General features: G+C 40.5%; 1 protein-coding gene across 1 annotated transcript; it reads right to left on the reverse strand.

Moving 5' to 3' along the window:
- Positions 1 to 26758, reverse strand: DNAAF5 (dynein axonemal assembly factor 5). The gene is made up of 13 exons (XM_071444024.1): positions 26189 to 26758; positions 25430 to 25614; positions 24289 to 24413; positions 23746 to 23861; positions 19558 to 19790; positions 16930 to 17142; positions 14672 to 14815; positions 10657 to 10825; positions 7862 to 8009; positions 4263 to 4413; positions 2717 to 2873; positions 1388 to 1579; positions 1 to 892 (listed from the first exon to the last, which is right to left on the reverse strand). Exons 1-13 carry the CDS (start codon positions 26724 to 26726, stop codon positions 753 to 755), a joined length of 2511 nt encoding a protein of 836 aa, XP_071300125.1. The 5' UTR covers positions 26727 to 26758; the 3' UTR covers positions 1 to 752.
- Between the last annotated feature and the right edge of the window lie 829 nt (positions 26759 to 27587).

Below are 27587 nucleotides of genomic sequence, written 5' to 3' on the forward strand. Positions count from 1 at the left end.
TTTAACCTAAAGTCACAGAATTTAATTTCAAAACAATATGCAAACAAATGTTGCTTGCTTTCCAAGGCACAGTGGTGTAAACATAAAAACTGCAAATGACATATATTTAGTACAAAAATATAAATTCTGTTAATCTAAATGACAAAACAGCACATTTTTCCCTGTATAAACCTTAATTTAAAAAATTCAGCTTTACTCAGTCATGAAATGTAATACAATAAAAATAAAAACTATTCTTTTAGTGCTACCTATTTCCCTATTATATCAGCATAAATATGAATATTCAAAACATTGTACTCTTTGCTGCATTATGAAAGAGAAGTCTGGCTGGTTTTTTTCCCTAATAAAACTGGTCACCACATACCTGACTGTGAAGTGTGATTTTATCCAGTTTGAAAAGCTTTTTGAAAGACTGAATCCTTGCTGTATTACATTAGTAACTCTGACATTAAATTATTACATTGTCAAATAAGCTAAAAATTAAATTCCTGGAAAAACATTTCTTCTTTAAACCTTGTATCTGAAAAACCAATGCAAAGTGAATTAAAACATTGTTTTATTGCTAGGAAATACAAAGAACTGTTCAAACAGCAAAGAACATTGAATTGTGCTAATTTCACTTTCAAATGAACCAACAGTGAATTTACAAAGAAAAACAATGTATTTCCAGCTCAGCCTTTCTTCAGCAAACAAAAATAATCCAAGTCATACAGAATTCACATCAGTTTCCTACACAGAATCTCAGCAGTGATTCATAAAGCTGATTCCTTGGCTGACTGAATGTGATGCAGCAGCTGATTACAATAGACTGGTGTTTGATGCTTGTGTACAACCCCTTCAATTTCTCTCACCAGCAGATCTGGATATAAAAGGCTTCCTTCCTTTAAAACTTCTGTAAGGCAAAAATAATGTTTTATAAATCAGTAGCTACTTTGTGTTTCTCTACCCAAGTTCCCTCAAAGGAGCTGAAAGCAAACCAGGAAATTGTTCTACAAGTGATGCAGGGATGACAACACAATTCCTCCCTCCCCCATCTGTTGAGGTCTGTATTTTGATATTTATGTTCTTCAACACAGGCTGCTACACTAATAAATTCCAGAGAGCTCCTCCTGCAGGCTGGGATATGGTCACACCCTGCAGTGCCCCATATCCTGTTTACCATCCCTAAAGTCTCTGGAGGTTCAGCTGCCCTGCTACCTCCCCTGGGGAACACTGGGCAAAGCATTCATTCTGCACACAGGTAAAAGGTCAGAGCTCATCCACTGAAACCCAAAGGAAAGCTCCAGCCTGGCAGGGTTATCCTCTACCTGTATGTGCTGCCCTCATGAACACCCAAAATGATGATTTAAAAAACTTTGTTAAAAATATACATGACTGAAATTCTTACCTAGGACTGCTTTTTGGAGATTTTCATCTGGGTCATCAAGATGTACCAAGAGCTCTTGGTAGAGAAACTCCACATGATTTTCCATGGAGGATTTCACATCACTGTCCTTTAAGCACTTAAACCAATTAGCCAAGGTGTGAGCAGCTGCCAGGCGCACCTCACACGAGGCATCGTCCAGACGCTTCAACACCTCTGAAAAGGACCAAGAACCAAAATGCTCTGGCAACACTGCAGTTGGCTTTTGCATTTGAAAAAACAAATGTTTTCTGTCAACATTCATATTATTGTTGTATTCCTGATGTATTTTTCTATTGTGAGCATAATAAATAGATGTACACACTGATCCTAAAATCTCCTCATTCATTGTTGTTGGATAATGTTGTCCAAATATTAATAAAAGGCATATACAGAAGTATTTAATTAATTGAACATTATCTAGCACTTCTTCTAACAAGGAACTATGGATGTCTATTTATGCATTACAGAACTACAGAGTTAAAGTACTTATACGTTTAATAAAGCACAGCATTTCTATTAACTTGATATTAATTAAATTATTAAATTATATTAATTAAATTATTAAATTAAATATTACTGTTTTAGTTAATTACTGCACTGCAGACTATGTGAATATGCAAGATGCAAAGACATATATATTTTGAGAAATATCTGATCATGTATTTCTCCAAAATAAAAAGATTTCTAGTCTGCCATGTCAGAAAAAATATCAGTTGCTAAGATGCTGAGTTGGGGAAAGCCAAATTTATTTGTATAAGAACATAAAACCTGGCTCAAAGCATAGTCTGTACTTCTGAATAATAGTTTAGCACTTCAACTCCATCCTAAGAGGCATTACAGCTCCTAGCTCTAATTGGCAATACAAAACTCTAGATTAGTTTTCTTTGTTTTTTTTTTTTTAGATAAAAACCCAACCCACTACCTATTCAGGTCTATTTATGGTACAGTGAAATGGTTTGCTCTTGGCTCTCAAACACAGCACGGAGAACAATGTGACTTCCATTTATACACTGCAGTACTGTTCTGCTCTCACTATACTTAGCACATTATTTCACATAGTCCAAACTCTGAAGCAATGCAGATGAGCTGCTGGCAAGCACTGCACAAACCAAAGTATTGAGTGAAGTTCCACCTAGTGGTCTGATGGATAATGACGCTGGGAATACTGCTCGGTTCTGCCAAACCCTTAAAAGTCAAGCAAACTGTGGCATTTGGGTAAAAAAAGCAAATGTCAACATTGCAATCTTGATTAAAGCACACAAACAAACCAACAATGCCCTCACCCCAAGTCTACTAAACCTTTACACATACCTGTGTAAGTGTTCTTAAATTTATCTGCATCAAACTGCCTCCCACAGACTTTCAGAAAAACATCAACAATACGACAAGCCATCAGTCGAGTAATTTTAGAGTCTTCATCCATGGAAGCAATAATTTGGGGCATCAGCTCATCTTTCACTCTTAAGATCTACAGTTAATAGGAAAAGCATTAAAAAAATATGCTTAGTGTTACAGCATTTACCATTAGCTGTGCCAGATACTTGTTTGCTTAGTTAAAAAATTGCTATAAATGTTACCTTGAAAATCCCTGAAGTTACAGAGCTCTAATTTTGCCTCTACCTTAGCTTGGAAAATGAAAATCCACCAGTCAATCCCCCAGCTCATGAGCACTCAGTATACAAGCAGATGAGTTTTATGTAACTCATATGTATGTTCAAGCTTGTAAAAGCTTTAAAACTTACTCGCCTTTAAAAAAAAAACAAACCAAAACCCCAAAAACCCAAATAGTGGCGGCTGGGGCGAGGCGGAGCGAGCGTTCCGCACAGGGAGCAGCAGATGGCGCCCCGAGCCCAACGGGACGCGCCGGGCTGGGGGCGCTGGCAGGCTCGGAATTGGAATTAATTCCGAGTGTTTCACATCAGCCATCAATGAGAAATAGGCATTAAGGCAGCGATTCAGAGAAAAATGTTCAGCTACAACAGCAGCTTCTGATATCAACGTTTCTGTATATGTGAACTCAACCAGTTATGTGTGTTTAAGCACTTTGCTCAGTTAAGGTCTGTTATAAAGACAATAAAGACTGTGAACATTTAATAACATTTAAATTAAAGTTATGTTTTAAAAAATGACCTTGTATTTAACATATTTCCAGTGCATAACTTCCAAATGCTAATTTTGTTAGCAAAGGACCTTCAAAAACACCCCCAGATTCAATTAATCCTTTCTCAGGGATGGGTAACAACTCTTCAAGTGCTAGCACTCCAGTCTCTATTCACATTCTTCATGCTCCTTTTCAAGTCCTCCTGTCCTTTCTCAGAATCTTTAGATGGTTTTTTATTTTCTCTAAATGGACCTGTGGGCTCCAAGGCAACCAGACAACTTGTCTTTGCCACGTGACAGCACAGCTCGTCCTGGCTGGCTCCAGTGCTGCTGCACAGGCTCTGCTGCAGGGCCAGTAATGTCCAGCACCCAGATTGTTGTGTTCACAGCACCCAGATTGTTGTGTTCACAGCACCCAGACTGTTGTGTTCACAGTGGTCAGTACCTCGGGCTACAGAATTGATTAACTGTTAAAAAAAAAAAATCTACAAAATTTGATGCTATTCAGTTTTACATCTCAGCATTTTGCTGGCCTCAGATTTCTTATCAGGATGGCATCATCCCTCAACAAACAAACAAACAAACTAGTGATTGTTTCAGTCATTAACATTCAATTACAATTAATGAATTTTATTATGAAGACTGTATGTCCTTCTGAAAATATTATTTACCCTAAGGATTTATTCTTTTTTTCTCCTCTTGCATTTATTTAGTTTTCCTGCCTAAGATTTCAAAGGATGAGAAAGAGAGATTTTACCTCTTTTGGTGAAAGCATTTCACAGTGGATGAGAGCCCAAAGGCACAATACAGCTGTAGCACGGATGGCAGCTGCTGTTCTTCCAGCATGCCACTGCAGATTAGGAGCCAGGATGTCTTTTATCACAGTCTCAAGGTAGCTAGGGAACAGCCTGAAGCCAAAAATAAGAAAGCAAAATAAAGGTTCATGAGAAAGTGATAAAGAGACTGACAGGATGTAAAAGAGAATTTTCTGTCATAGAAACATAGGCAGAAAAGGGGAAAAAAAAGACTCTGTAAAAAAATAAATAACATCATCTAAGGCAATGTTATTGTAATGTATGTGATAAGCTTTTCACAACTTTTTCTAGATAATGTTTAAACAAATACCTAACATTCATAGAAAGGAGAGGCTAGACTTTCTCCCACTTCAGGCAATGACCATGACTCAGTGTTATCTTGGTAAACTTCTTACCTTCTCTGTGTCTCACCTTCCCTGTCTGTGCAGTGGAGATAACACCCTGTGCAGTGCTGTGAGGATTCATTAATATCTGTGAGGCCCTTTGAGACTGGCCAGGGAGAAGTATTTATAATGTGCAAAGTATGAATGCTATTGATGACACTGATACAGCTGGGAGCCTACACAGAATATCTCAGCTCTCTCTTGGCTCAGAAACTTGTCTCCCCCAAAGATGAGAGGTCTGTAGGATTTTCTGATGGTGCCAGTCCCCCATACTAGGGTTTTTTATTACAAACACATAAATCTGTCATGTTTTTGCTGATGCTTTTTCCTTCTCCTCCATTCAATGGGTTGTTATACTGCTAAAAGTTGCTGTGAGAGTCAGCAATTACAATAGGCAGGATTCCCTCACACTCGTTTAGTTACAGCTCAATCTCAAATCAAGAGGAAAAAAAAATACAGATCTTACAAGTTAATTAATATTTTGCTGCATCAAAGAGACATTAGAGGCTGGCTGTGGCTGGTAACTGAGGCTCAGGGTATCCACTATGCCTGTGCCTTAGAGAGCAGCTGGCAGTGTGCAAGCAGACTGAACCTCCCCTGACTGTCCCTCTGAGCTCTGTTCAAAGTGCAGCCCCTGAGAGCCCAACAGCACACCCCCACCCTGCTGCTTGATACAAAGGGAACAAGCTCTTGTTGACTTTTCTGAGAGTCCCACACTGCCAGGGTGAATGAGTGGCCCCTTTAGTGATGTGCCAGGACACAGGAGGAACATAACAGGTCCCTGTTAACAACTAATGATTACCAGGGAGTGCTTTAAAAAGAATCCATGCTGCAGGTAGTCCCTGTTATCCAGGTATTACCTGACTAAAGCAGAAGCAGCTGCACTGCCAGGCCTCAGCTATGTGCTGACACACACCTGCAACATTATGGAAATAGATACACCTGGCTGCTGCTTCCCCTTGGCAAGGGAGCCCTTGGGCTCTGAAGAAATCAGAGATCCATCCACTGCTGCTTCTTGTCAGCAGATGGCACTTAAGTAATAACAAGGAATCTGACATCCCATTAGACACATCTAAATCTGTAAAACCCTTTAGATGTGGTAGTTTAAACACATTTTTAAGCATTAATAATTTCCTTTTAAAAAAGTTGTTGGAAAAAAAATAAAACTAATGATCAACATCATTCCAAATCTCCTTTCAGCTCCAAAGCTAAAAGCAGCTCTGTGCTGTCTGTGCTATCTGATCAGTAGCTGCTTCTGTTTTTAATAAAACTTTTTGTTAAACTGCAGTGAGAAAACAATCTGTCAAAACACAAAGGTAAATTCCATCAGCATTGTGTTAACCATGGTGCTGTGCTATTTGTGAGAATGTTTGTTCTAGTGCCTTGAAGCAGAATCAGTAAAGCAATATCTGGCAATTATCTGACTCAGTCATGTCCGACTCAAACACAATTAGGTGACCACACAACTGTGTTTAGCATAATAACCAAAAGCCTTCCCATCCAAACTCTGAGAACCATTTCAAGGAGCTAAACAAATTACTGACAGCAGTGAATGTGAGAGTGCAACTGGAACTTACTACTGCTCCCCAACACCACCTTTCATAACCATTAACATTTCATTTTTGCTGTTGCTGATGCAATTAAATGTTCCTTCTTTCCATTTTCAGATCTTATTGCTGTTAATCTGTGTAACTTAATTCTAAAAGTCAGCAATTTCCAGGAAAGGACATACTCTGTCTGTGCTGTTTGTATTTAGAGTTGATACTTCATTCTCAGCGGGATACAAGAGCCCTAAAATGTGATCTGCAGAGACATCAATACCCTGCTCTTATGAAGATGTTTCAAAGCAGAGCTTGGGTTTCCATTAAAATTTGTTTTATGAACTTGCATACTTAAACTTTCATTCCATATTAATTATTTTTTATACATTCTTGTTTGGCATTGGTTCCTTTTCTGCTTTTATGACACTGCTGCATTTTGCCTTATAAGTCTTGGGGTTTTCTGTGTATGCTTTTGCTGTTTCTTTTTTTAAATTGTAACATCCTAAACCCAGATAATTTGAAACAAAATTGAATTGGCTTTTACAAATCAAAACCTCCAGAAATGTTTTGCAAACAATGCTTCAAACACAAAAACTCCACATGTTACCTCCTACATGCAAACATTTGCTGTGTCCATGGTAAGCAGGATCAAAACTTCAGAGGCATTTAGCTGCTTCCACTGCTTTTGAGTCTTGAAGATAAACCTACTGGTAAAATTCATGGTTTTGCTTTTGTTGTCAGAGCACAGAGCCTCATCATGAGCTGGGCTGGGCCATCCTTCATACAAACATGTCTGTGACCCTCCCTGGATGTGTCTCATCCTGACAAAGGCCATTCACTCACACTGCCCTGAGCAAAACAGCTTCCATCATGCTGTCTGCAGAGCTGGGGTGCTGTGTGGCCATACTCACTGAGTTACTTTGCAACATTCTTCTGTTTTTTTGCACACTGATAATTTCCCTTTCCTGAGAATATTAATGAAGATGGCAGCTCATTGGATTGGGTTTCTTGGTTCCAAGGGATTTGCATTCTCAGTTAAATGATACAAACTGGTTTAAAACAAATAGTCAGATCCTGGAACACTTCAAAGAGGTTTCAAAGTGCTTTTCTTTTTTTCTGGATTGTAAGATATCTAGATTAATCTTATAACTATCACTCAGTTACATGATTATTTAAACAAGTAACTGACTACAGTTTTTACAGTATTTAAACAAGTAACATCCCCCCTCCATAATTTTTTTCCTAAGAATCTCCCTTTTAGCTTTCAAAAAGTATTCTTTTCAACCACAGCTCTTCATTTTCTTTTTGAAAACTATCCAGATCTGCATGACATTCCTTTTAACTCCCAGTAATGGCACAGGTAGGAAGACTACAGTGGAGGAAGCCAAGACTTCAATTTATTTATATATATATTTTTAATTACTGCACTCTACCCTCCTAATCATTGTTAAAAATTACAGCAAGAAAAATAGGCTGTAGAAGATGGTGGGAAAGTCTTTCTTCTTCCAGCCATGCTCACATGGAGATGGTTATAGGGGTTAAATAACTCCCAAGGTCATTATTTCTTAGTGCCACTGGAGTTTTCAAATAGCTGTGTGAAATCAGAGCTCCACTTACCCCTGAGAATTGATGGTCTCACTTGCTTTCTGCAACAACTGGGATAAAACAGTGAAGAGCTTTAACCGCATCTGGGGATCTCTGTTTGGCTGCAGACACGTCCTCAGAACCTGAACAAAGTCATCCAGAGCTTCACCTATGACAGCACCTAGCAAACAAACACACAAGGCTTTTTTCAGAATACTAGCAAGTTCTACTTACATGTTTCATATGTGGGTGCATTAAAGTTTCTAATACAAGTGGTGTTAGGACAGTCCTTAGCCTCCCACTCTGGCATGGCAGCTGTTGAGGGATCCATGTGACACCGCATTGGTGGTGCACAAATCCCCAGGGTAACTCCAACAGGCTCAGGTACCCCAGTTTTGGCCAAGGCAGCCTGAAGATCAGTTCCCCATGGCTCATTTAGTCAGCCTGGCATGGCTGTACCACTTTGGCCACAGGAGCTGTGGCTGCCCCATCCCTGGAAGTGTCCAAAGCCAGGTTGGATGGAGCTCGGAGCAACCTGGGGTAGTGGAAGGTGCTCCTGCCCATGACAGGGAGTTGAAACTTGATGGTCTTTAAGGCTTCTTCTAATCCAAATCATTCCATCATTTCATGACTCTGGCATGGATCTATCCATGACACCCCAGAGTTGCTGGGACCATCAGTACCAGAGGCATTTTGGCTGGAGGATTAATGCTGCTCCCTTGTAACTCTGCAAGTCTGAGGCTATGCACAAAGCTTTGGTTTTCTTAAACTTAATGAAAAACTACACTGGATCTGGCATGACCCTCACACCTCTGGACACAGCAGCATTAGCTACACTTTCTTCTTTCAAGTTTTTCCACATGCAGCATTTGAGATGTTCATGACTCCCAGAGGCATAGGAAAGGGCCTGTTTGAAAGGATCAGCTTCAAAACTTGGATAATACAATTACTGCAGCAGCATTCCTTCTCCCTGTTGAAATGCTTATTTTCAGCTTATAAGACAATCCAAAATATTATGTATTTTAGAAGCTACTTGAAATAAAAATATCTTCTAAATTAACTCTTTAGTTTATTAATATTTTCACACCCTGTGATAAATTTAAACAATAAACAAACAAACAAAACTCTAAGCTGTTATCCCAACATTTTAAGAAGTTCCTTTCCCACAAGTGAGGGAAATTTGTGCCTTTCTCCTTGATAATGACTAACATCTGCCTGCTTTTAAAGAGGAAGAGTCCATAAGACTGTACACACGCAAGCTTCTTGCTGTAGAATGCTCTTTCTGCTCTATTTTTGCAATAAACTACTTTCCTTTAGGAACTTCTTCAGCTTTGCATCCTTAAGATGCACATTCCATCCAACTCCACAAACTCAGAAAACCCTTCCAGAGGAGACACAACAGTGGTATTCATGATGACAAGAATATTCCTCACACATGGGATGGACAGATTGAAGTATTCAAGATTTTCCAAAACAAGCTCAATAGCATTTAATAATATCTGGAAATTCAATGTTTAAAATAATAATGAAAAAACCCCAAATTTCACTGTCTAGACTGAAGCAATACAGGGTGTTGAACTGCAGTTTGCTAAATGTCTGTGCCAACAAATAGGTCTTTATTTTCACAGCATTTATTCAAGATACATTGCTTCATGTGAGTTCTGAGACATTCACAAGATACTACTACTATATCAAACTGATAACAGCAAATTCAACAGATGGAAAATAAACAAAATAAACTACATTGCTAATTTCAGCTTAAGCATACGCTCATGAAAAACAGTAAAAACCTCAAAATATGAATTGAGTAAAGCTGATTAAATTGATTAAAAACAACATTATGTGTGGGAATGAAAAGAAAGAAAAAAAATAGCTCTAGGAGCTGCTGTGTCAGACAGAAAACACAGACAATAGCATATTACCAGTGTTGGGTGCAAGCCAAAATGTTTGCCCAGACATTTGATGATTTATTTAGCATTAAGGAAAACAGAGACAACTGTCTAGAAGTCCCTCAGTCATGGAAATGGGAGCACAAATATACAGAAAAGCTGGCCTCTCAAATCTCACACTGAAGTAACTTTTTGTTCTTTTCACAGATGAAAACCAAAAAAAGTACTTATGCTGGGTGCTGCACAAACCAACAAGTGGGTGCTTCACATAGGTTTGATGAGGGTTTCTTTGAGATTCAAAGATTAAATGCAGAAGATATATTCCTTTAAAATATACCTGTGCAGCAGCCACAGTGATACTTCATGAAGTGACTGTCCCCATCCCCCTTACAACCAACAGAAAGGAAAAAACAAATAAACAGAACTTTTAATAATCTTAAAATGGGTGTCTAGGTGGCCTGTCCCCATGTTCCTTGCTGCAGATGCCAACTGGGGACTGTGGCAGAGGAGTGCTCCCTGTGTAGGACTGAAGGAGTGTGAGATGTACACCAGAGTGTGTCACTCACCTCTGCACAGCCACATGCTGGACAGCCACAGTGAGGAACTGTTTGTTACAGAGAGGTGCTGTCCTCTGAAAGACTTGTGAATAGATGGGATAAAAAGATGGACTTTTGGACACAAGCTACATCAATTTGTCTCCACTTAATCCTCACTTATTTCATTCATATAGGAAAATGAAGTGCATTTTCCTTAAGTGCTTTTAGCATTCTCCCTGCAGCCATGCAGTCTTTGGGAATATGAGCTGCTTCAACATTTCTTTTATTTTCCATCATGTTCTTGTGAAGGTTCTGAATGTTACACTGTTCATTACAAAACACAAGCTGTCTGCAGGCTGTGGAAATCCTGACTGGATCTTTTTTAGAACTAAATAAGTTGTACCTGAATGGGTTGTGATGACCTCGAACTGCAACACTTCTGGGGAATAGCAGCTCCAGCCTTCACAGGACACTGCAAGCCACTCCAGCAGCTGAATTATGTGCTGCTTGTAGAGACTATGAAAACTTTCCAATTGCTGCACTGCAGCTAAGGAAGACATTGTTTTCTCCACCTGTTAGAACATAGACAGGACACTTAACTGAAATCATTAAAAAACCCTCAAATGTTTAAAACTCATTCTGTAAGAAAAGAAGAGACATGGGAAGATTTTCATAGCTTCTATTAAACAATCAAGGCTGATATTTAATGTCTGTCTATACTACATCCATTAACTTTTATTTGAAGTGAAACATTTGTCCTGATTTCAAAATGAAATCATCAAGAACACAGCAACCTAACAGCAAAATGAGAGAGTCTCTAACCTATGTGCAGACCTATCCAAAAACTAACCACATCATAAAAAAGGCTCTTAGTGGTTTTAAAGATGTAGTGATTTTTCTCCTTAATTTAAGAATGCTTTAAAACATGAAGACAGGGGGAATTTCTCACAATCCCATGCCATGGTAGCTTCCAGAAAGCATTGCTGTTGCAGGTAAGAGAAAACATGGAATTTCCCCTCTTCCCTTTCTCCCCTCAATTTTAATTATGAAAGATGCTCTCTCTTTGTAGTAGCTGGGCAGGCTCATTTTGAAATTCTCAACTTCTGTTGCTTAGGAGTACCAAAACTCACTGTTACATCAGAAATACCTTCTTCAAGTTTAGAGTTAAGACTATCCTATGAGACATGCAAATAAAACATGGACAAATGAAACATGTAAGAAGAACTACTAAATGAATTCCAGACATGAGCATGCTTGGCAAGGATGCCTATAGATCTTCCTAATCACTTGCAGCAGATGTGTTTCAAAGCAAATGAAAATTTGCTTTTACAGTTCCTGAAGGCTCCTACCAGAAGTATAAAACTTCTCCAAGGAAGAGATTAAAAGCATGCTGGAAGCAGGATCTGTAGCCTTGGTGATTTCAGTAGACTGTGAATCAAGAATGGGGAGCAAGGCCCTGTTGGGAACCTCACTAAGGAATAACAAGTGCTGCCAGCAGGGCCAGTTCCAGCAGGGAAAGATGAGTGCAGTGCTGGCAGTGACATCATTTGACTCCAAGTGCTGCAGTAGAACTACAAATTGTACTCATATTTTTAATATTTTTAAGCTGAACTCAACCACACAAGTTAGCTCAAACATGTCTAGGACCTTTAGACTCTTCCAGACTAATCACTTGCCAGACAAAGATGTTTTTATGGAAGTACCAGATGTGGAGAAAATAAATGAGAATTCGAAGAAAAAAATAAATAAATCAGGATTTGCTAAGGACAAAGGTTACTCTTAAAGCAGGTTTGCCTGCCTCAAGCACAGTAGATTTCTCCTTTACGGAAGCATTCTGCCAGACAGCCAAAACAACTCAGATAAATGAATATTTTACATATAAGTTACTTGTAAATTAATTGTAACATTAAACAGAATGCGTCAGGACAGAAATTATTCCTCATTTTTAGTCCCATCAAAACACATAACACACAAGATTGTTTTCCATTGAACAAGAGATACAAAATAATTCATTGTTCACATATGATTTAAAGTAAATTTTGTGGTTTCAAGAATGCAATTAAAAACAAAAAAAGAGAGAATAAATTAAACATGCCAGCAGGCTGATGCATGTTTTCTCATTAAGCAGTGTCTCACAGTTAAATAAAAATTAAGGTGATTTTTCTTTCCTCTATTTGAAAGCTAACAAGTTTAATGACACCAGATTTTCCTGCTAATAATCAGTGTGCTGAAAGAAGAGCCAGGACAGCACAGGGCACTGCTAATGAAACAAAAGCTTATTTTTAGGTTACCAGTTAAATCCCTGGCAGGCTCAAATCAGGACCCCACCAACTGATACAGCTTCAGTCCCTTTGGGGCTGTGGCCCACCCTGCTCCTTGTGCCTCTGCTGGGCTCAGCTCATGCTCTTGGTCCATTCCCTCAGCCCCCAGCAACCACAAACACGATGGACACAAAGCCAAAAATCAGGCCAGGCCTGAGTGCTCACCACCAGGTCACAGCAGTTGCTGTCTCCAGTATCTCACTGGTCTTCTGTCCCCTTACAATAAAGCCTCTAAGTTCTATAATGCAAATTTTTGAATAATTTATGTTTATACTCAATATCTTTTGAGTTTGAATACAGATTTCTTTTCTGAACAAAAATTCATGCTTGTACAGCAGCTGTGATACTTTTGTTCTACATGTTCCTAAGCTATTTTAACAGGGACTTCTTGCCTACTCCAAGCTCACTTTGAAGATTTGGAATAATCAGTAACTGGAGAAAAAAAATAAAATTCAAGACATATTTGTCTTTTTGACAATTTTGAAATATTGCAATTATGTAATCTCAGTGCCAGATTTTGTATGTGTCTAGCTGAAAGAAAGGCTAATGAGAAAAAGGATTCTCATCCAAAGTACTGTCAACTTAAAAAATCATCTGGAACTGCAGGAACATCTTAAACCTTTAATAATCTCAGGAGATTAAGTTTTCCATTTATGAAAATCAGGATTTATCTCCATGAAACTGCTTTCTTAATAGGAGTATGAAATTGTAAGGTTTTAAATGGACATTGCTGACTTTATAGACCACTGCAGGGATAAACAGGCAAGATACCACAAAACATTCCAGATCCATCTGTCTAAGGCTGATTTTTTGTTTCAAAAAACCCCCAAGCAAACAAACAAAACCTCCAAATCCCACTCCCATAAGACAGATCATCATCCCACCCCTCTTTGACCTGCAAAGTCTTTTCAGTACTTGTTTCAAGCTTTGTTCCACTTTATTTCTTCCTGAAGAGCTCTCTGAGCTCTCCTTGGAGGCAGCCTGTCAGCTCTGGGGCCATAAATACTGATCCTCCACAGGCCTTTGGAACACCATGCCTGGGAGCAAGAGCAAAGGAAGCAGAATAGCCACTGCACTTAAGGTGTGTGTTTGAAAAAAGACAACTGGGAGAGGTCATAATTGTACTGCATGAGGATGGCTTGTTGATTTATATGATATTTAGCTCCAGGAAGAAAGAGGAAGAGAAAAATAAGGGGGTGAGATAATGCTGAGCCAAAAAGCTCATCTATTATCTGGGCATGTACAGCTGTGCTTGATTTTAAAGCATTCCTGTGACATTCAAACTTTTGTTTCTTGTGGGGAGGTAAAAAGGTCAACTACTGTAAAATCAGTCTGATATTTAGCTAAAGATGAAAAAATCACTATGAAACCATCACATTTTTAAGGCCAGTAGTACTCTTGACCTCTAAGTGAATTGTTCTTTAACAGTCAAAATAAATGTCAGTTTTTTCCTGCATATAACCAAACATTCCCAGTGACTTACATCCACTAAAAGGTAAACATCAACAGTTCAACTAGCACCACCAGCATGCCCAAGGCTTTGCAGGATCCAGTACAAACATAAAATCTTGGACACTTCTTGTTCTGAAACTTTACCTAACTGTGGACAGGTGGTTAACACCCACCCAAAAAAAGTGCTCTACTAGGCCCATGGCTGCCCCCATCCACCTCCAGGATTCCCATGCTCCAGTAATGCACCTCAAGCCATCTATTTTGAAACCTAACCTAAACACACTTACAGAAACAGAAAATTATAGTTGTAACTGCAGCTACAGATCCATACTTGATGCTTCTGATCACAAAATAAAACTGAATTCCAGGGCCTTCTCTGGAACCAGAATGTATTTTAACTCTATGAGCTTTTAATCAAAGTTATGAAAAAACATAAGTCTTCAGGCTCTGCTGTCCTAAACTGTAAACCCAACTCCAGGTTTAATTCTGGTACTAACCATGTACAGTCTGTACTGTCAGAGATGCACAATCTCAGACCAGCCACAAATACTCCCCACAAATAATTATGGCTCTGTTTCCACAAAGTGTCTTATCAACATGAAAAGACAAGAACACAACAAAATATTAAACCAGCTCATAGTTTACCTTTTCTTTAAGGTCCTGAGAAGATGGTGTTGCCATTATGGTCACCAAAACTTTCATTAGCTGCAAGCTAATTTCTTTGCAGTCTTCTTGGCACACTTCAATCAATGCTTGTACACAATAAAGCAGCTGCTCCATATAAAAGACCTATTTATTAACAAAAGCATGTATTTATTATGTTCTCTTAGCAAATATAAGGTTTTCTTTAAAGGAGAGATATGGGAAATGATAGTAATTAAATCTGAGCACTGTATAATCCCTTACATTGGTAACATATTGGTAATTTCATGTTAGTTCTTCTAATTACCATATTCTATGTTTTACAGAATACAATATAATCTTCCTCTCACACTGTTTGTTTGTGTTTACCTTGTCCTGTTAACAAAATAAATGACCCTGCTCTTAATCACACAATTCCACTGGTGAATGGTGAATAAAAACATCAAAGCATTTTGGAGTGCTTGCTGATAGGACTTTCTCTTTTTCAAGTGCAATTTGTTAATTAATAACATATTTGTTACAACTCTTTGAAATATTATTCCATGTTTGACTGTCTTGGATGAACAATGACAGCTAAATACATAAACCAACAAAAAAACTGAGCCTTTGCTTTTATCTCAGCCAATTTATCTCATTTGATGCCATATCATTCATGTTATCTTGATCCAACTGATACCAGTTCAAGTCAATACTGTTGTCAGTTAGTTTCCATGACTTCTATGATAAAGTGCATCAGATATCCATGAAGCTGTCAGGGAACAGAAGGGGCCATTGTTACAAATTTACTCCCAAAAAATAAACCGAGTCTAGGAATAGGTTAGCCATAAGTGTTATTAATCTCATGGACATGGTCAATCCTTAGCTAAACAGTGTCTGTGCAGCAGCATTCACTGGCTAAAATAGAGAGAGATTGTTTTCCAAGACTAAAGGCTGGAACAATTCTGCCAAACTTTCAGCTGCAGATGGATCTGACTCCTGGAGCCAATGCCAAATGGAAGTGGTAAGCCTAAACCTCACAGTAATTTTGCAGCTATACCTCAGGGAATTGTTATTTGAACAATCAGGTTATGGTGCTTCCACTTATATGAGCTCCTAATCATCACAGGCTTCATGGAGATTAAGGTTAATTCCTGCATCACTGGTACATATTCCATTAGGGAAGAAACCTAATGAGGGAAGAACTTGAAATGTATTTCTTACAATTGGCTGAGAAAGACAATTAGGCCTGATTCAGTCTGCACACATGAATAACTGTTTGAAGGGAAGCCTACATCTGACATGAAGTCAGAGCTCCTCAAGGCACAGCACTGGCCCTTTTTTGGTCATCTTAACAGCAGAGGTCTAACAAACTCCTGGTGGAATGAAAGCCAGGATTTCATTTGTGGGGAAAACTACAGGGATTCTTCTTGTGCATCTCTAACAGATCTATTTCTGCCTTTGAACATGGGAATGAAAAAAATCCTGCAGGTTAAAAAACATCCATTCCATGTTTAAGAGAATCTCTCATCTCCTTATATAGCAATTGGTGAACATTCTTCAAATGCTAAAATAAACATGGTAAAAATGGTCTTTGGGCTCAGCTATTACCTTGGAAGTAAATTTCTAATTGATAAAGATCTTACTTTAGACTTTCACCTAAAGAGAAGAAACCAAGCCCAAAAGTTTGCAAAACATGCTCCTAAATATACACATAAAGTGCTGGCACCTGCCTTTTGAAATGGAAATAAGAATGGAAAACAAAAATCAGATTACATTAAGAGGGAATCTTGGGAAACCTGACATGACAATTACAATAGACTATACAAAATTTTCAGTGATTTTTACTGATGAGGATTGAAATTCATGATCTTGTTTGGATTGTGAACACAAGGAATTTCAAACCATGGGTTAAACTCTGCCTCAGGACCAGCCAGGGCAGTCCTTTGTTAGTACAGTACTTACTAAACAGCTGCTTCTCTCCCTGCCTTGCTTCTTCATTTTCTTACCACTATATGAAGTCTTTTAGAGCAGTTCTCAAACCTGAACCTACATCTGCTAAGAGGATGGACTGTTGATAAATCTTTGAAAGCAGCAGTTTTGCCCAGGAGACCACAACATGGCCAGGAAGAATGGGAAGCTCCTGTTTTGTCTCGGACACACGTCCACAACTGTATCCCCAGACAGGTGTGCAAGGGAGGGATAGGAATGGGAGCATTTAGGGAGAATAAGTGTAAAAGTAGTTTGGTCATGTATCCTGCTGTGTGTTTTTCAGCCTTCCTTACCTCCTCAGAGCGCTGACAGACTCCAGCCTGTGACAGTGTGTTGCCAAGCTGGGCCACATGAGGCTGTAAGATTTCTTTTGGGCTGCCTCGAATCACTGCAGCCAGAACCATCACACAGGAGGCTTTGGGTGTCTGCTCAAAGGCTGGGGTGATTAATTTCAAAGACACCTTAGGGCTGACAAACGTTCCAATCAGTTCTGCTGCTTTCACACTCTGAAAAAAGGAACAGGAATAACTTGAGGATATTCCTGAAAACACAAAGACTGTTCAAGGTATCATGGCCTTTTTCTTTTTATGGTTCTAGCTGTTCTTTTAAATGCTTCAGCAGTTGCCTTGTAGGCCTTTTCCACTTGCTCAGTAATGATTAGATGCATGAAGAAATTTTCTTGACATGTTCAGTAAGCACATAATAAGGCATTGCAAGCAGCCTTCTCCACAACAGACAAACTTCCATGAGAAAGCAGTGCACAGAAACAAAGTGTACAACTTCACTGTAATAAAGTTTCTAATTTAGAGTAACCAGATGTTGCACATTTACTGGTTTAGCACTTTGTCCCTCAAATGCTGCTCTGAGGCTTGCCCTTAATGCATCACCCCTGTTTGTTAAAAACTGATTTAAAACTAACTACAAAAAAAGGAAGGAGGAATTTTTTGTTATTGTACTGTACCTGGAAGCTGACATTACAGATCAGGTTAAGTGTGGAAGCAATGCCGGGGGGAACTGCCCACTGCTTTCCATCTAACTTCTTGAACTGAAAGGCCTACATGACTGTGTACTCCCCATGACAGTGACACCCTTTGATCCCATCCCTGCCTTGCAGATGTATCAGGATGTTGTATTCCACATGAAATAGCACCACACCAGGGCTTACTGCCTGACTGATGCCCAATGTTTACAATCATGTGCATGAATAAAGAAACCATCAACTACTGCAGCACTACCTGTGCAACAGGAACACTTCTTCCAGTCTCACAGATTTCATGGTTGGGTCATTTCCCCAAAGATGAAAGCTTTCTCTATCATTTATAGTCTATGACTTTTTTTTTTTTTTTTTTTACCGAATAAATAAGAGAATCATGCCAGTTTTTTTTTAGTCTCAATAGAAGCACATAGTAATGAGTTCCACAGTTGAAATCTGCACTATACAGAGCTGGTTTTTTTCACAAAGATAGGACTCAAAGGAGTTGTAACATCCTCTGTGTAGATGTGAACTCCATTCTCTTCCATATTTGCCACAGAGAAGGAAAAAGACTCTTGATGCTCTGAAAACTGGACAATACAATTTAAGAGTTCAAAAATATGATTTCATACATTTGTACTGATCAATTTACTCTCTTCAGTAGGGGGAAAATGGAAAGGGTCTCATTTGCTATTACTAGACTGGAGAAAGACAAGGACATTCTCCAAGTTGGTGGCTGCTCTGCAATGGGTTCCTACAGTGACAAACCAGAGGAGGCTCTCTCAGTACCCTGGGAAGCTGCATCACTAAGAGATAAAAGGCATCCCAAACCAGAAGTTGCTGACTCTTATGTTTGGCACAAAGAAAAGTACAATTAAATACTGAAATCATCTCCTAACCAGGAATAAATCTCTTGGAAGCACCTGTGAGAAGATTAGTGGTGGAATTCCAAGAAAGAGACAAGTATGACCAATAAAAGGCAAGGGACAGCTATGTGCTGCTTGAACACATATTTTGAATTTAGATTTATAGCAATAAGCACTTGATAGGAAATTTGACAGGACAGCAGGGCTGCATGGCCTTATTGTCCTAATTATTTATGTTTTCTTTTAGCCCAGCTGAGAGCAGAAACCTAAAGAAGAGCCTGATTTAGGGTTGGACTATTTGCATCCAGTTAGCAGAACACATTCTTCCAATTTCCCAAAGCAATAAAATTTGTGACTTTAGAGTAAGCTACGTAGATATATTTTTGTTATACATATGTTCTCTTCCTTGAGTAGAAACAGGAACAGAAGATTTTATCTTAAAATTTTAAAAAGCAATTGTACCACCTGTCTTTCTTTTGCTAAAATTATCTCATGTCTTCAACTGCATCTGTTTTACTGGTTTGTTGATCAAAGTGTTGAAAGAATCAACTGTTAGTAAAAATCAAACTAATTATTCCTCACAAACCCCCCCTTCCCCACATTTTCTAAGAATTAAGTCAAAGAGTCAAACACTGAATATGGGTATCACATGGAATAAACATTCCTCAATATATGGTCGGATTATAGAGCAGGGGGAGGTAAGTGAAATTAACTTGAAAGGGCATGACCTGCACATTTTTCACGTTGAATTTGTTGCCCCAAGGCTTTTACACTTTAATCCACTGCTTATAATTTTCAGAGAGATTATTATCAGTGCTTCATGGGCTTGGCATACAAACTAAACAGTATTTAAATAACTTTACTGTTGGTCTTCATACCAGTAATAGAGGAATACATTTATTTTAACAGATTAGTGAAGTATAATGTGCACATGTTTTTAACATCCATATAAACCTGAGCCTGATCCTTCAGTCCTGGGCAATTCCCAGTGACCTAAGGTAAAGTCAACCTTCAGAAGACAGACTGAAGACTATAAAGTCTTTATTCAGTGTACAACAGCTACTTTAACAGATCAAACTTACATTTTTAACCACTTCACTTTCTTCATCTGAGCATGCTTGGTACAAAGTTCTCAGCAGTAGCTCCATGTGTTGGGTGATGTGATCCTCTGCATGCAGCAGTAATGTGTACAGCAGCTGGGATGCTTTGATTCTTGTGCTTCCAAGCCAGTCTGTGATATCATGACAGAGACCTGGGAGAATTTTGGAGAGGTTTCTCGACACCAGTTCCCGACAACCCAGTCCTGGCCGAGTCTCTAGAAAAAACAAAAACAACCCAAAAAGAAATATCAAAGGAAAAGCCAATGCATAACAATCTCAGAAAAGTTTTAAAGCTGCAAGGTAAGAGCTCTGGGGGTGTCTGCATCAGCACAGAACAAAATACTCCAAATGCTGCTGAGGAATTTACCTGTGCAAGTTGCATTTCCTTGCAATATATACTGCAGAATTAAAATTGCAGAATTAAATATGGCAGAATTAAAACTCCACACAGCTCTTTGAATATTTATGTATTTATTATTGGATAGTGATTTAGATTTTATGTCTTAAAATGTTTACAGAAAGAGAACTGAAATGAATGTGTGCCTTTACCCACTTTGGAAAACACAGCTTAATAATTCCCTTTCAATTTTGATAGTAACACAAATCCCATGAAAAATAAACTGAAACACAGACAGGTAAAGAGAATAAAGACCTTTGCATGCAAATGCCGAGTTCAATAGAATTTGGAGGAGGAAAGAAGGTAGAAGACACAAACAGTACAGAAGACATGAGCTGCAGTAAAACAGACAATGTCAATTGTGCCCTCTAAAGGAAAAGGTTAAAAGTGTATCTGGCAAATTGAAGGCAGAGAGGGCACGAACTATGGCTTGTACAGATGCTGTGTAATAGATCAGGCCAAATTGACAGTGTTTTAAAAATCACAGCTATTATATAATCTCCTTGCTAAGGCTTTTCCAGGAGAAGCAGCTCACTAAAGTGCCTCTTCAGTGTTTCAAAAATGGAATAATACATTTAACATGATGATACACGAGTTGGGGGGGGATGTTTGGTTTTTTTTTTCTTAAGACTAAATTTAATTTGTAATGACTTTGTGGAAAGTGAGTTTTTGTGGCTTGATTTGTCTTTTGATTTCAAAAAGAACTCAAAAGTGTTACAAATATATATTCCCTGCCTCAACAAAGGATGCAGATTTCTGGAGAACTAACAAACTTACTTTTCCCAACAAATGCCTACTGTACTGTCTTGGTAATCATCAAATTTACCTGTTAGTTAATTTATAAATCACTGAGATTCAGAAGAGCAACTTGACCAATATCACAAGCATCTAACAAATGTCCTGTTCTGTACTTTACAGATAAAGCTGTGACAGCCCTTTCCAAAAAACATCAATAAACTTCTTTAGAGATTTTTTCCTACAGTCTATTTTCTTTTCTTAACACTGTATTTGTTTATACAAACAAAATCTGAGAAGTTGTTCTTTGATAAGCAAGATTTCATAATTGCCACTCACAATGTTCACATGCTGTTTTAAGAAAGAGACATCATTCATTATGAGGTGTCAAAATACACTGAATGTGTGAGTGCATTTTTTATTTCTGATACAGAGTTCTGTAAATGCTCAGGAAGAAAATGACTGAGCTGTCTCTTGACAGTTTCCTGCACTGGCCTGTGCAACTACAAATGCTAAAAGGAAAACTGACTAAAGTAAATGGTCTGAGGATACAAGAGGCTTATAAATACCACTGAAATACCTAACTAGGGAAAAAAATAAAATTCAAGCATCAGGACATGAATTGCTGCTTCTTTTGTCAATGGAGGAAACATTTTGGATTACGAAAGCTGACAATGAGTAGCAAAAGGTCAAATAAAGAAATCAACTTGAGACAGCAAATACAGACTGGCATCCTATTGAACCCGAGGCAGAATTTTGTTTGAAGAATTTGGACCATTCTTTATCAGCAATTCCTTCATTTCAGATGTTCAAATGCAGGCATTTATCCCTGTAGCTACTCCTGTCAAAGACTTCCCTGCTATAAACTGTCTGCACCTGTATCCTGAGGCAATGAGTGCTGGGGCTCAGTGCAGGCTGTGCAGTGCCTGATGACACCAGGTCTCCCTCTGCTCCCCTCTGACCTGCAGGATCTGTCACTGGGAGATCAAAGCAGGGCTTCTGGAGCAGCTCCATTAGTCTGACAGCTGGACAAAGCTACTTAAGTAAAATGTACTACAGACTCACAGTTGGAAAAAAAAATTCCACTAAATTCACAAAAAATGGCAACAAAATACTAAAATACCCCAACACAAACCCCCCTCCTAATAAAAGAAACCAACAAAATGTTCATGGAGAGCAAAGAGAAAGGGCACAGATAATAACAATCCTCCATACAGAAGCTGTGGTAGGACACCACATAAGGTACATTAGTGTCTCTGATAAAGTTCTGTGTCTGTAGGATTAAGCAGACAATCATCCTTTCCTCTGACTTTTCTTCTATTTGTCACATCAAGCCTGACTGTTAATAAGACATACAACTTGGAAGTAAAGATAAACAACAAGAAATGATACCTTAAAGTCACCATTAACTTGGGACTCAAGTCCAAAATTATCAGGCCATTTCTTTAAAATATTCTTTAGTATGTGCACATATATATAAATATACCCATATATGTCACATTCAAGCCCTAACTGCATCATACTGTCAAGAAATATGCATGAAAATTCAATTTCATGTGGGGCTGGAATGTTGCCCAAATTCATGAAGCATATTTATTGTGCTAAGGAGATTATTTAAGAGATCACACATCATTTAATTATGAAGTAATTGGTAGATGTCACTTTCTAAAAAGCCCCATCACAACAGCTTACACACACAAACCCCAACACACACCCTGACAAAACTAACCAAGGTAACCCCATCAGCTGTACAAATGGTAATCACTGTTCCAAGACAATGAAATTAAACCTTTTATGACCTTCACTATATCATGGTCATTGCAAAGTAAGTGAGTGGAGCTTAGACACTCAACTTCATCACTTTGTGTCTGTTAAAAGATTCTCTGACTGCCAGGAGGAGACATACATTTCTGCCACAACTAGTGGAAGTTCTTTAGCATTTCCAAACCCCTGAGGTAAAATTATACAGAAAATAAGGAGGAAAGAAAAAAGATTGGGAAGGATGACAGATCAACTTGCCTGCCTTCAAAGCTAAACAGTTCTGTCAAACCAGTCACCATTATGAAGTGCTTCCCCTTTCATTGAAGCATTACTGAGTAAAACAACTTTAAAGAAAAAAAAGAAGTGTAATTCAAAGAAGAAAGATCTCCGGAACCCACTGTCATGGAAAGGATTTTGCTGCTGGGTATTCTGTGATGTGATTGTCATGTAGGCACAAGTCAAGCATGAACTGTTCTTTCACACCAAAAGAGTTTTTGTTCAGTTAAATATGAGTATAGAAATCAATAAATGAGCCAGTTAAACTCTCTCTTCCCCCAACTCCCATATGCATATTTTTAAACATTAACTTTGTGAATCCAAGACAGGAAACAAGTTTCAAGCTACTGCAAACACAATGTTTGAAAGCCACCTATAAATCATATGGTACTAAAAAGTAAACTACCCATTCTGCATTTCTTGGGGCTTTTGTGTATAATAAAGGAAATTACTCTGTTCCCACATTCTTCATGTGCACTGGCAGATTTTAGGTAGCATCCCAGTGTCTCACAGAGAAGTCTGAAATAATTTCATTGCAAATTTTTCTTCAGCACCAATTATATGGATCATTAATGCTGTGACCTGCACTCATTACTCAAGGACTTAGCTCATGGGTTCTTTTCTCCTGCCTTTCTTTCCAGTCATTTCTGTGCCCATTGTGCACCTGGCTGCTGGTAGATGTAGAACTTACTGCTGTTTCTGCACCACTGCTTTACCTTTTTTTTAGCATAGGCAGCCTCATTTACTTTCTCCAAAATGAATTTTTGTATTAACAAAAAAAAAAAAAAAAAAAAAAAAAAGAATGAGGTTACTGAACAATCACTTTTTAAAATTTAAATTTAATAATTTAATAATTTTATATATATTTTATGCATGCTACCTCTCTACATTAATATTACATATTGTAATGAATATTACACATCCTGCTCTGCTGTCAGTACTGCACTGCAGCTCTTGGAGATTACTCACAAAGCAAAAACCACTTTCAGCACAACATTTACCTCCTTTGGGATAATGAGATGGTGAAATACTAAAATCCATCTTATCCTTCAAATCTTCTTCATTCTCCTTCTCCCATTGCAAGCCTATCTTCTCCCAGTAGGTCCAAGCCAGTTTCCTAGATATAAAATAAGAGTTTTATGCCACCATGCCCCCAAAGAAAAACACTTTAAAATGTGACTTCTGGAAAAACTGACTACTTGAATTCAGCTGGAAGGATAGGAAGCATTCCTGCCACTTAACCTAGACACATTAAGTTGAGAGTTTATATTTCTTTTCTACTCAGTGGACAGAGGCCTCTTCTCCCAAGGGATACTTCTGTCTCTATTCACCCTGTTTTGTCTCTCACATTTAATTGAATGTACCATGAAAGGACAGTATAACAAAAGTTGCTGAAGATAATGCTAATATTTTCAGTCTAAGAAAAAGCAAACAAACTAACAAACAGAAGTGGGGGTTTTGTCCTCCAAGCAAGACATCTGTGAGCTTAGCAACACTTTGACATCTATTTAAGGGGGGAAAAAAGGACTAAATGTTCCACATACGTATTTTCAGGAATTTCATCACTAAAGCTGCCAAGTAACAGAGGGATCAGCTTGTGAAAATATGAGTATCTGTCTCGTAGGTGCAACAACCATTCTCCAATGACAGCTGTTACAGCGTGCCGTACCTGCAGGGAGACAAAAAAACTATTTTAAACGTGTCAGGAGAATAACAGAAATATAATAAAAACAATTTTTGCTTTCTGTATATAGGACATGGTGAAGCACATCAATACACTCAGAAGAAATTACAGGAACCCAGCATTTCCTCACTTGCAGGAAGCATCTTGAGGAACACACAAGGAATCACATTCTCATTTTTCTCTCTGTCTTAGACTGTTTGCTGCACAAAAGCACAGCTGTGAGAGGAAGACAAGACACAGACCTAACTCAGAAAACTAAAATCTCATGGTTAATTCCTTCCTGAGAATTTAAGAAATATACATTTCTCTGGAATTTGTGGTTTTCCAAGCACATCTCCAGAAGAAAATTTTCTCTGTTTACTACAAAGGAAAGATTAATTTTAAAATTACTGCTTCAGTTGCATCTTAGGGACCCATACCATGTTTGCTAAGCAGCTGAAAAAACCAGAGAATGAAGGGCCAGGGAGATGTGACAGAGAATTAAAGACAGACTGGAAGGCACCCATTAGAACAAAATCTTCACCACCTAGCTGAACTGGACAGCAGTCTCCAGCACTGGTTTGGGACAGATTACAACTGATAGAGGCTGGGTGGGACATTGTCCTGGCTTCAGCTGGGACAGAGCTCATCTCAGCAGCTGGTAGGGTGCTATTTTTTGGATTTATTGTGAGAACAATGCTGATAACACACTGATGTTCACTTGATGCTAAGCACAGTTTACCCTAAGTCAAGGACTTTTGGGTATCTCAAGCTCTGCTAGTGAGGAGCTGCACAAACAGCTGAGGGAGCTGTGACACGAGCTGGGAGTGAGCAAGGGGCTGCGTGGTCCTCAATCCCATCTGGGATGAAACCATGATAGATGTATTTACAGATCCCAGCTGAATGCAAGACAGCTGAAAACGGGGGAAGCAGGGGGAGAAACGCCAAGAAACCCATGCCATGGGGATAGGTTTTAAACAGATTTAAAATAAATGCCAAGAAAAGGAGGAAGAAAAGCACACCTTGGGAATCTCATCAAATAACCTCTGGGCCAGATGAGACAGGACATCATCCACAGACTTTCCATTCCCAAACTGTATCACTGCTCCAGTAGCCTGAATCACATCAACACGAACTCTGTAGTGTTGGTGGGAAATTGTTTGCATTAGGGGTTTTATCAGAGACTCTGACTGCATATGGAAGTGCTCTGTTAGGGCAGAAAGACAGAAACATCAACCATGTGAGCTCCCACCATGGGCAGGATCCCTGTCCATGGCAAAGGGCTGGAACTAGCTGATCTTTAAGGTCCCTTCAAACCCAAACCACTCTCTGATTCTATGTAGCATGGATACATCCATGACACCATGCAGTCGTTGGAACCAGCAGTATGAGACGATTTTGGATGGACTAATGCACTTGGGGAGGGCTTAATGCTGTTCCCTAATTATTTTTCTTTCTCTACGTGGGTGACAGACCTGGAGCAACACGATTTCTGTACCACTGTGAACAGCAGCCTGAGTAATGTGGCCGTGTTTATGTAGCAATAACTTTATACAGTATCAGAGCTGAACGCTGCCCACAAACCCTCCCCGAGCCCCTCCTGCTGCTATTACCCACACCGAACAGCTCAGCCTGCACCCCTGGCATGGTTTTTCTCCATCAGACCCTGCAGAGCACACGAGTGAGGGTGTGTGCGACCCCTCCTCTCTCTCCTGCCTGCATCCCCGTGCCCTCCTCACCCCCATCACGCCGCCCCAGCGCTGACCGTCCCTCAGCCGCACCTGGCATGGCCCTGGCGCAGGCCACGGCACAGGCGCAGCTCTCCCGCCTGACCTCGGCATAGTGGTCGAGCAGGGTGGCCTGGAGGACGCGGGCGATGTCGCCGAGGTAGGGGGCCATGGAGGCGCCGCAGCGCTGCAGCAGCAGGCCCAGCAGCTGCACCAGGCCGAGCCGCAGCTCCTCGCTGGGCTCCGCGCCCTGCGGCGGGCACAGCCGCTGCGCCAGGGCCGGCAGCAGCACGGGCAGCGCCTCGCAGGGCCGCTCGCCCTGGCTGAGCCCGTGGCGGAGCAGCTGCAGGGCGAGCTCCCGGCACCGCTCCGCCGCGTCCCCCGCCAGGCAGCGCGACAGCGGCCGCAGCAGCCGCGCCGCGAACACCTCCTGCAGCACCTCGCCCGGCACCGGCCGGCCCTGCAGCTGGGCGCGGATGTCCTCCAGCGCCCGCAGCCGCGCCGCCCGGCCGCAGTCGGGCTGCTGCAGGAGGCTGAGGGGCCGGGACAGAGCCTGCGACAGCTCGGCCGCCGCCTCGGCCGCCGCCGCCATGATCCCGGCACCGGGGCAGCCGCGTCGCCAGGGACGCGCGGGGCGTTTGCGACGGAGGGAGCGCGCTGCTTTACGGCCGTGCCCGGCAGTGCGGGAAACAGCGCGGGAGAGGGACCGGGACTGAGGGGGACGGGGACAGGGACTGAGAAAGGGACAGGGACTGAGAGACACTGGGACAGAGAGAGGGACACTGGGACAGAGAGAGGGACACGGGGACAGGGACAGGGACCTAGAGCGGGACAGGGACACGGGGACAGGGACACGGGATAGAGACAGGGATTGGGATAGAGACAGGGATAGAGAGTGGGACAGGGAGAGAGACACGGGGACAGAGACAGGGATAGGGAAAGGGACAGAGAGCAGGACAGGGACGAAGACAGAGAGGGGGACAAGGATAGAGCGGGGTGGAGGGACAGAGACGGTGAGAGGGATCGAGCCGGGGAAAAACAAACAGAGCGGGGGACAGGGACAGAGCGAGGGGACAGGGACAGGGTGACAGGGCTAGAATAGGGGACAGGGACAGAGCAAGGGGACAGGGTGACAGGGCTAGAACAGGGGACAGGGCCAGGGCAGGGTGACAGCGCTGCGGGCGCGGCCCGGGCCCTCGGGAAGGCAGGAGGGTCCGGGGCCGGGCCGGTACCGGCAGGACGGAGCCGCTGCTGGGTCCCGGGGACCGAGCGGTGCCAGCCTGGGACAGCCCGCAGGTGCTGCCACGGCTGGGGGCACGGGAAGGCGACAGCGCCGGGGGCTCCGTGCCCGGCCACACTCACATGTGCCACTTCCCGGCTGTCCCTGCTCTGGAGGATCAAACAGCACGAGCAGGAAGTTATCAGTTTCTGTACCAGCGTTGTATTCTTTTTT

Source organism: Agelaius tricolor, unplaced genomic scaffold, assembly GCF_023055355.1.
Source record: "Agelaius tricolor isolate 1412-34295 unplaced genomic scaffold, bAgeTri1.0.p SCAF_19, whole genome shotgun sequence".
Taxonomy (NCBI): Eukaryota; Metazoa; Chordata; class Aves; order Passeriformes; family Icteridae; genus Agelaius; species Agelaius tricolor.